The sequence below is a fragment of the Meleagris gallopavo genome, chromosome 20 (assembly GCF_000146605.3).
Source record: "Meleagris gallopavo isolate NT-WF06-2002-E0010 breed Aviagen turkey brand Nicholas breeding stock chromosome 20, Turkey_5.1, whole genome shotgun sequence".
Lineage (NCBI taxonomy): Eukaryota > Metazoa > Chordata > Aves > Galliformes > Phasianidae > Meleagris > Meleagris gallopavo.
Genome location: NC_015030.2, coordinates 6096690 through 6106864, shown reverse-complemented (window position 1 = coordinate 6106864; position 10175 = coordinate 6096690). Strand labels below are relative to the sequence as shown.

The window sequence follows — 10175 nt, the reverse complement described above, 5'->3', positions numbered from 1 at the left end:
AAAAAAAAAAAAGCTGCAAGTCCAACACGGATGGATGTCAGCCTTTGGCTGCTTCATGTACTGCCAATTGCTCTTTCAAAACCAAAAAGAGCAGCAAGAACGACTTTTCCTCTCCAGCTCAGGCTGCAGAGAGGACAGGCAGCTCAGAGATCAGTTTAAAGCAGAAAGGCAGTGAATCACCCCGAAGTTGGTGTCCTTTGGCTCAGGCCCCAGTAACCCCCAGTCCCTTACGAGATGGGGAACTGTCGGTTCCACCTGTGCCCAGGGTGTGAGCTGAACTGAGATCCCTCAGCTGTTACCAAACAGCTGGCAGATAGCTACAGGCTTTCAGACTGTTTGCAAACTGAAAATTTCCTTCCGTGTCAGCTGTAAAACTGTGGGCGAGATGTTGGCTTACTCCTTTTTTCCCCCCCTCTTTCCTCCTCTCCTGCTCTCAGCAGCCACTAGTTATGGCACGAAAAACAAAAAACAAAAAAACCCCAAACCTACATTTTGCTCATTTTCAGTATCTATGGTAACAGAACAGAGTTGGCCAAAGCAATTATCCTGCCTCTGGCTGTTGAGATGTTTAAAGGCTGTTATAAAAATGAGAAGTTGTGGGAATACAGTGAGTGCGATCGCAGTAACATTTGCATTTAATTGCTGAGGCACACTTTGCCTGCACTTTCAAATGAAAACCATTAAGTGCACAAATGCAGGCTCCCTTTAAAGGACTGATGGAAGAGAAGACAGGCTTCAGCTCCTCATCCACTGCTTTCATCTTACTGTGAACTCTAAACCAGTCCCACCCAGTTACAGCCTCCACAGTCTCAGTTCATTAATTCTGTTTATGGTCTAGCACCACAGTATGCATTCTTAGAGAACATTCTGTGCCTCTGTCCATCACACCAACTTTGCCTCACCACATATTACCTTCCTGGAAGTATTCTGTTATTACATATTTTAAAACTGGATCTATCCTCTGATTCTTCTTACTCCTCAAGCCCATGCTGAGCACTAATAAGAAGGCAGCTACAAGCATTTGCAGGTTGAAGATTCCTTCATTCAGCTTCACCAGCAGAGAAAGCATCTCCTGTAGCTGTACGCTCTGACTAACTGATGTGGCAAGAAAGTTGACAAAGTACTTTTTTGACAAAGCCAAAAGAAGCTGCCAAAGCTATTTTGAGGGCTCCACACCCTGTGGACAATGACACAGCTTCAGCTTCTGGTCTGCTCGGCTGTCATGGCTGAGCTGATTTGCTCTGCCTGCATTCTCCAAAAACACCACAGTGCCAGCAACACTGCCTGGATCCTCCCAAACAGATTCAACAGATGTGAAGAAATGCTTCCTCACCTGGTTTACCTTATCTTCATTGGGATCTGTTACACGGTCTATTCCATATTCTAGGACATCCAGCATGCCGGGCTGTTATGAACAGGAAACATCAAAACTTTGCCACTCATTTGTTTCAAAGTCTGTTGGACATACTAACACGAGAGGAGATTCCCAAAGCCTGAGGGCTGTCACTCATTGCTCTCCACTGTGACCTCACCCAGTGCACGAGATGAACGCTTTTGACTGGAGGGCAGGGAGCACAGCTCAGCACAGCCCACAGTCAGGCTGTGAGCAGCACAGCTTGGCCTGGCATTGCCATGCATGACACCCTCCCTGGGAACGCACCCCTCTCCGCATGGGTGCTGCAGCTGAACCTCCCTCCCCCGCAGCTTTGGAAACCATCTCAGTGAAGGTGGTGTGGATGCAGGGCTTTGTTTTGCACCCCAGTCTGGTTGCGGTTGGGAGAGCTGTGGGATGTTCCCTCTGTCTGTACGTACAACATCCCTTCAAGCCTCTTTTCCAGGACTGTCACTGAGTCCATTGATTCTCCAACCCCGTGGCCACTTTTCACCCTTCTCAAGTGCCCACAGCTGATCCCCAGTAGGGCAGGGACTTATCCCAGCGGCTCTAAGGAAGGGCCCTGCTAAGACACAAAAGCCACACACTATCATCTGCAACTTACAGGAGTTCTGTTCACAAGCCAGTAGGCTCTCTCCTGGCAATCCAGAGCGTACCTGTCCGCCTTCTTCCGCTCCTTTCCTGCCCTGCAAAGCCAAGAACAGGATTTCACTCTACAGGAAGAAATCATGATTTCTTCTTCAAAAACCAGTAGGATGACAAAGGGGACACATCCCCAGCCTCCCCGCCCCATTGGGTTCCAGTCTGCCTGCCCAATGCTCTCATGCAGGCTCCTGACCACATCTTATCCCAGCTAATTCTGGGCTGCAGATCACACAGTTCACATGGTCACATGTGACTGCTGCTACTCCTCCCTGCTTTTAGCTTTTGAGAAATCATCTTCTTCCTGAGCTCAGCTGGGAGCAGACACATCCTCTTTTGAGTAGACGGACAGCCCTTTCAGAGAGTCTCATGGTAACAACCCACTACTTGCAGTCAGTCTTGCTGCCTGGTGTAATTTTTCTCCCAGACATGTCCTGGGTACACATCAGCTCTGAGCATGGACACAGGAGCATTCCCAACAGGCCATCTGCTGTGGCCATAAGCAGTGGCTTAGTGGGTGCTGGCTGCCTGCACCACCATCTGCAGCATCCTTAAACAGCCCAGAAGCATTTAATCTGCTTCTTCAGATACTGCCTCAGTACCCATCTTTAAAACTGCATTTGGTACCTCTAATCCTGAGTCTGACCTCAATTTACAAGAACAACAGTCTTGTGCTTAATGAGACAGTTATCAGATGAGCTGTATTCTGACAACTTGGCTACCATCCCAGTGAGGACCGAAATGGCTGTTGAACAGTAGAGGTGGTGCTTGTTGAAACGGAAGGTGAAAAAAAGTAGAAGGAATCCAGAGAAGTAGGAACTATCTTATCTTCAAAGGAGTAACCCCATCCCAATTCACTGATTTTCATGGGAATTTAAGGGATTCAGCTCCCCACATCAAGCCATTTGTCTGGGTACCTAAGAAAGCACTTCAGTTTTCTCCAGAAGTCTCTGCTGGGAACACTTACCACTTCTTGATTCAGGACTGAAGTTCTGCTGTGAGACTTGGGTAAACAATAATCAAACCAGACCAGTAACATCTCCTAAGTCCAGCGGGCTGACCCATAATGACACATGGCCATCTCTGATGCCTGAGCTAAAAGAAGCTATAGCTCATGAGTGCTTGCATGCTGCAGCATCAGGCCTCAGCTTCTGCAGGGAAACTTCAGTCTCATCAGGTGCAAAACCTAAGCCTCCTGTAGCAAAAGCCACTCACAAAGAGGCATGCCCTTGAGTTACCCACCCCCACCCCTGCTCTCACTCTGACAAACCACTGTTTCACATTATTGGTGGTCAAAGGACAGGCAGGGAGAGAAACACAGATGCAGAAGGAGAGAGTGAGACTTTGCAAGCCGATGTCCACTCATTTGAAAACAGTTGCAATCCTTCACATGTGAAGTGCGAACTGAACAAAGTTCCCACGTTAAATGGAAAAACCTGCAACCTGATATGAAAGGCAGGTTTGTCTCACAATTTCAAGGGGTACTTGCAAGTTATTTTAAAACTGCAGCTTATGCTTTAAACTGTAATTTAACTGTGTAGCAGGACAGTGAAGCTCTGCTTTCTCATACCCACCCCTCTGATGCAAATAACAGAACGCAAGTCAACTCACTTATACTGCTCTTTGGCCTGCATAACAACAAAATCCCACTTGTAGTTTATTTTTTTATTGAGCATGTTGTAATGTTCCTGGAATAAAAATAAAAAAAGCAGTTAGTGTGAATATTCTGGACAAGGCACTCCCATGCTAGGGTTTTCTTGACTCTTCATAGCTCAGCTAGGCCAGGCTGCTAACTGAGCCAAGAAATCTGGATTGTTCTGAATGTAATTATATGAATTGCAACAGTTTAAAAATACCACAGCAAGGAGAGCAATTACTCCTGCTAAAATTATCATTGACTTCAGAGTATTTTTCTGCACCAGCCAATTTTTCACTTCCATAGTTTTGGCTTTTGATACCACTGGAGTAACACCTCATTGAACAGAGGTGACTTTTTGCTACGCTTCATTCATAGCAACAGAGGGCTTAAGCTCTAGCAAATAAGGAGTTTGGCATGGAACAAGTACAGAACCTCCTCACCTTTTCATATTCTTCTAAAATCCCTTTCCTCTTAATGTTCTTCTTTGCTAGGTAAATTGCTGTGGAGAGAGAAACAAATAAGCAGTCAGTTGTACTTAGGCAAACAACTCCAAGAATAGTTAATAAATTGCCTACACTGCAAATACAGGAATCTTCATGACAGTATCCTTCTGAGCACGAGCTCCAGGCTCACAAAAGCTCACTGAAGAGAAACAAACTTTGTGCTTTGCCATCAGTGCCACACAAACCACTGTATGGTGGGAGCAGCCATGCACAACTGGTGCTGTACGCCTTCCACCAGCAGCTGCTCCTCCTTTGGGAACTCGGACAGGATTTCATGGGCCAAAGTATGTTGAGCCAAATCTTTAAGATACTGAGGTTGTTAGAGCTCGTCCTCCACGTTTTCCAAAAGCAGGCCAATGTTCTGTTTCAACTTCTATTAAAAACATTCCAGTGTAGAATGTGCTCTTTTTCAGATCTACAGCATAATGTAGATAAAAACCACAGAGGACAACCTTGGTATAAACAAACCCATCTGCGAACTGCACAGCCTAAAGGAGAAATTAAGCTGATCAGCCTAAGTTTCATGACCAGCCCTATGATAAAAGACATTACAATGACAGCAAGAGTGAAGGGAAGAGGTGTTAAGAGGTATTGGCAGTCAGTGTGCATTATGTAAAGAAAGAATCATCTCTGAATGCAGGGTTTGATCCAAACCTACAGAAGACAGTTTTGGGCTCAGATCCAGGAATATACTTAACTTCTCAGGGAAATCTAACCTTGTGTTTAAAGTCTTCCCAACCCAGCAGAGTATTTTAGACACTTTCCAGTCCTATGTCTCTGGTTGGAACGTAAGAGGAGGATAAGCCCTTACATCAAAGGCACACGAGGTGCACGCATCCGGAGCATTCCCTCAGTTCAGCATTACCCACAGTCATTCACAAGATAATATGAACACAAGGGCTGGTCATACCATGCAGAAACGCAGCAAGAAAAGATGAAGAGCAAGCACAATGCAGGACTGCCTACACAAACTTGTACCAGAATTACCTCTCCTAAATACAAAGCTATCACTTACCATAATCGGTGTCATCAGCAGGCCAGCTCTGTGCGGGCCAGAAATACGGGGTCTGCAGGAGAACAAGCCTTTTGTTAGTGCAGAGCAGCCGTGAACTCATGCCAAGTGGCACACAGCACTGCCATACTGGAAGCAGAGAACAGCTTTTCTCTGCCATACCCAGAACCTCAGCTCCTTAGCTCAGCATGCACAGTGATGCAGGCTAGCTACAGCATGAGAATTTAAGTCATCAGACTGCAATTTCAAATCCACTTCTGCTCTACAATCAGTGTGTCCAACCTTTCCCTGCCGCATGAACATTTAGACTGAGATGCTGGAGCACGATTTGGCTCATTAGTACTCTCTCATACAAAGTACTAATCAGAGTATCCTAATTTGCCATTGCAGCAGAAACTCTCCAACTGAGAACCTTGAAAAAAAAAATCTCATTATCACTGTGGGTTTTTGTGTATCTGTTATTCATTCTCCCCAGATCATTCTACAATCAACCATGTATTCCATTCCATTTGCTATGATAAACCTGGAAGGAAACATATTTGGAAGAACTCACAGCTATTTTTAAGTTGAGCTGGAGCAGCAACTTTAAATTAAAGGGAGTATCATAGTTTGACTGTAATCTGTGCTCTGATACACAGAAATGACATCTGACTGGGTGAACCAGCATCAAGCTGCTCTGTGGATCCCTTTTCCTCCCCTACACCGGGTAATCAGCATGGCTGCACAGCAGGGACTCATGGCTCCAGCTCCTGGGGAATTGCCCTAGGTGCCTGTATTCAAAACTTGTGAACTCCCTCGTGGTGGCATTAGACGAAGTGCAACTCACTTGAAACCTGTACAGGCTGCCATCTGTCCTGAGGGTGAGATTCTTTGGCTCCTGAAGAGGGTAGATGTAGCCATATTTGACAAACAGGTCCCCCAGGTGCAATGCCTCTGAAAATAGGGAAGGTAGAAGTTTTGATTGATGGGAACACTGCACTGGAATTTAGAAGTGAGCTGTAACTCAGGAGAGAAGGATTCATCTAGGAAGATTTGTCTATGGAGATCTTAAAGTCTTACAACTCTAATCTGGAAAGGCATCATTACCTCACATTTCTACGCACCTTCATTAGTGATCTGTAAACGCTGGAGAATCCACTGAAATATATCATTACCTGCAAAGCAAAGAAAATACTGGGCACTTGAAACCAGAAGTGTACAATTTGTGGGCCAAAATGATAGCTTTCCACTCCTCACCCCAACACAGCCTGGGAGCTCAGCAACTGCAGATTCCTCCCTGCAAATGTTTCTCTTGCATGACACATTTGAGAGCACACAGATAAAACGCACAACCAGCATCTCACTGGCCACGCTGTCACTCTGGCTTTCTTCTGACCAAGCAGGAACCAGTCTTTGGGAGTGGGAGCACAGGGCAGCAATGAGCTCAGCATTACACGCTACGAGTGTGCAGGAGACCCACATGGCCTAAGCAACATTTAAACCCTAATCATTGGCTTAGAAAGGACTTAAGTGATGCAACAGCTTACACCCCCAAGGAAGGGTAAGCATCCCTTGTTCTGTACTAGCTTGTCTTGGAAGTTTCACTGCATAGTATCTCCAGATTCATAGAGCATGGTTCTGTCTCAGTTTTAGTTAGAGACTAGTGACTAGTCTGCTCTGGTGCTTTATGGAATGTGACCTTCAGAGCAGAAGGGATGTCTGAGTCTCAGATCCAGGTTGCAGTGATAACAGGGTATATCAAACGCAAATGAGTTTTCTTCATCTGCAAACACTGCAGCTCTCCCAGTTCTTTTCTTGGGATGCGGTCAGTCATACCCAAAGTCAGCATAGATCTCCAGTGGTTTTATTTTCACGTCCTGGGAGGCAGATTACATGAATCTCCTTCTGTTTCAATAGGGCCAAGCAGAAATGCACTCAACCCCTGATCAGTTATTGGTCTCTTCTCCCCAAAGTCCCCTAGGATTGTAGATTGTGATGCTAACCTTTCTTGACATTGCAGTGATGACTTAACTTTCTAATAAGGGCTCAGAGCTCTTATCCTACTGCCTGCTTCCTGAAATAGATGAAATTAAAGGATTATCTCATCAATCATTTTTAGACAGTTCTCTCTGTATTATCTCCCACAGGTACACGTTTAGCATGGATGTTTCTCTGCCTTTTCTGATGTAAGCCATTTTACTGATACGGAATTTACCTAATTCACTTCCTGCAAGCAAACAGCAAAGTTCTCTACAGTGAATGTGTGTCCACAGATTGATTTGTTCTGTCTTCCACATTCCATCATTAAAAATTAATTAATTTCTCAAGCAATACCCAGAAACCAATCAGTATATATGCAGTTTTTGCAGCCCTAAATACATCACAGTTTAGAGAGTGATGACTGCCACGCAACTGTAACTCACATGCCCACCAGAAGTTGATGACAGTTTATGCAGGAGGAAACTCATAACAACTCTGGTTAAGGAACCAGAATAAAGCAGACAGCACGTAAAGACAACGAGCACTAACGGGCATCTTTCCTCCACATTATCTAGCCACAGACTTTTAGGAAGTGGTATTTTCTCTTGGGCAGATATCAGGAGAAGCACTTAGTATAGTTGGCACTATAGAAGCATCTACAGCAATGGGGCAACTTTCCTACAGCACTGCCTTAACATTCAATAAGAAGCAGCAGAGGCAAGGCCAGATCTTTTGCAGATGCAAAACAGTCCACCAAATTTCATTCATAGCAGCTTTGTAAGGCAGGAGCAGGATGTGCCATAACACACTGAGGTGCTCCTCAGAACAAGCTTCAGACATCTCCTTACACTGACTCCGACTGGAACTATGGGCAAAATGGCTTAATCTGCATGCCTCTGCTTCTGTACTGAAGGAAAAAAAAAAAAGGGAGGCAAGAAATATGCAGAGCCTGCAGGGCTCCACAAATACAGTCAGGATGAATTAATTTTTTGGGGCTAAACTTCTTCCTGAGTCACCCAGAGCAAGCTCACGGCTCTCAGCAGGAGTTTTGGTTCTGAATTTCAAAGTGCTGCAGAAAAAATGAAGCAGGAGAAAATGTACAAGTATGTGTGAATATTTATAGTAGAGGATCTCTCACAAGTGCTGCTGTAGAGGCTTGGATAACAGGCAAGCAGAGATACTGATAGTGCATTCTGCTGCCCTGGGCAAGGAGCAAGCAGTCATAAAGAAGGGCTGTGATAAGAGCTGCCTGTAATGCTAGATGTGACACATCACAGTCCAGCTATGTGTCTGCTTCTCCTCCAGCCTGCTTGAAGGAGGCAAAGCTGTCATTTAGAGGTAGAGAAGTGGGTTGAATATTTTGTTCTTTTCCTGCAGGTTGAAGAAAAACAATTACTATCAGAAAACGTTAAAAGGAAGACTAATCGTTTGTTGTCATTTCTGATGCATGATATGTCATTGTGATTCCACTCTGCCTCTTGTAATCACATTCTAATATTTATCCTTATTTATCATCCAGCAACACCAGGAATACAATGGGTCTGGAGCCCAGAGCACCTTTTCACTTCTACTCCAAGAAAAACCACAACAAGTTGAGTGACACTCACATGAGAGAGCTCTAAGTCCAGATTAGAAATCTTTGTCTCTTATTCCAAGAGCTAGGAATAAAATGAGACAAGTGAGAATGAGATAAAGGGGACAGGCATGCCCCAAAGGACATACAGCAAATGTTTATCAGGAGCATGGGTTCCATTGTAAAATAGCTTGGGTTGGAAGGGACCTCAAGGATCATCAAGTTCCAACTCCCCACCATAAGCAGGGTTGCCAATCACTGGATCGAGTACCAGGTTGGATATCCCAGGGCTCCATCCAACCTGGCCTTAAACACCTCCAGGGACGGGGCATCCACAACCTCTCCAGGAATCCATGCAGCAATAACCTGGGGATAGACAGGGGGTCTTCACACAGCTTTGCTCTGCTGAATTTGGCCACAACTCTTCCCTTGGACAAGTTCTTACCTGCCACGGCATGTGGGATGTTTGTGATCATCACCCTCTGAGTCTGTGTCTTGATGCCCGTGTCTGGATTCTGCATCTCCATTATAAGTGCTTCAATCTGCAAAGCGTGGAAAGTTGCTTTTATTGTACAAATACCCCAGCTGTGCACAGACTCACAGATACTGTATCACTCACCAAGGGGAAAAAAAGAAAGAAAGAAAAAAAAAGGCAGCATTTTGGCTGGTGACCAAACAGCAAAGGTTCTGTTTCTGGTCTGCAGATAATCAGACAGGACTTCAGGAGAGCAGCAGGAAAAGCACACTGCTTTGCTCCAGGACTGAGCAAGAAGCACAAACACCAGGGAGATGAGAAGGGCCCATCCTTTGAGAAAGCACAGCCACGTTGGAACCAAGCCTCTGAAGCAAGCAAAGGATCGATTACAACAGAGCCCAGCATTCACATGTTACACTTACATCCTTCTCTTACACTTGACTTCCTGATAACAGCATCCTAAAAGTGCAAGAATGTCCCAATATGCTCAGGATGGGTGGGCCTGGGACATGCTCACCTCCTCCTTCCATGTGATGCTCAGCTGAGGGCTATGAGAGCTCTGGCATTGTGAGAGATGCTCTGATGTTTGCTTCTGCTTCCAGAGATGTTAAGTCAGAACTGGTCCAACAAGACCAATTTAGTCTCTCTGCACATCCATTTCAGGAGAAGCTGTAGCCTTTTAACTAGGATTTGTGGATTTAACAAGTGTGACTTGATGACACTTATGCACAATGAAGGGCATTGTTTTCATAGGAACCACAGTGACTTTGGCCCTGAGCCTTGCCAAATTCAGTGAGGATTTAAGCCCATAGTGACAGGATGCAATCTAGGTTTAACAGTAAAAATGTATTTTCCGCTGTCCTTTAAGCCAATGTCAAATTAATACTAAAACAGAGAAATCTGGTAAAAATTCACACAAATACTTGTATATAAATACTTTAAGACAGCAAAACCAGACCCAAAACAATGGAACATGATT

General features: G+C 45.0%; 1 protein-coding gene and 1 pseudogene across 1 annotated transcript in view; one reads left to right on the top strand and one right to left on the bottom strand.

Annotated features, from left to right (window-relative positions):
• Positions 1–447, top strand: part of LOC109370527 — a 1174-nt pseudogene extending 727 nt beyond the window's left edge.
• A 694-nt stretch (positions 448–1141) lies between these two features.
• Positions 1142–10175, bottom strand: part of LOC100541117 (regulator of G-protein signaling 9) — a 24219-nt gene continuing 15185 nt past the window's right edge. Inside the window, exons 2-9 of the mRNA XM_019621713.2 lie at positions 9167–9330; positions 6293–6343; positions 6016–6122; positions 5193–5244; positions 4115–4173; positions 3647–3723; positions 1998–2079; positions 1142–1405 (exon numbers count right to left, since the gene is read on the bottom strand). Of these exons, the coding sequence (XP_019477258.2) occupies positions 1157–1405; positions 1998–2079; positions 3647–3723; positions 4115–4173; positions 5193–5244; positions 6016–6122; positions 6293–6343; positions 9167–9330 (841 nt within the window). The 3' untranslated portion in view covers positions 1142–1156. The remainder of the gene's footprint in view (positions 1406–1997; positions 2080–3646; positions 3724–4114; positions 4174–5192; positions 5245–6015; positions 6123–6292; positions 6344–9166; positions 9331–10175) is intronic.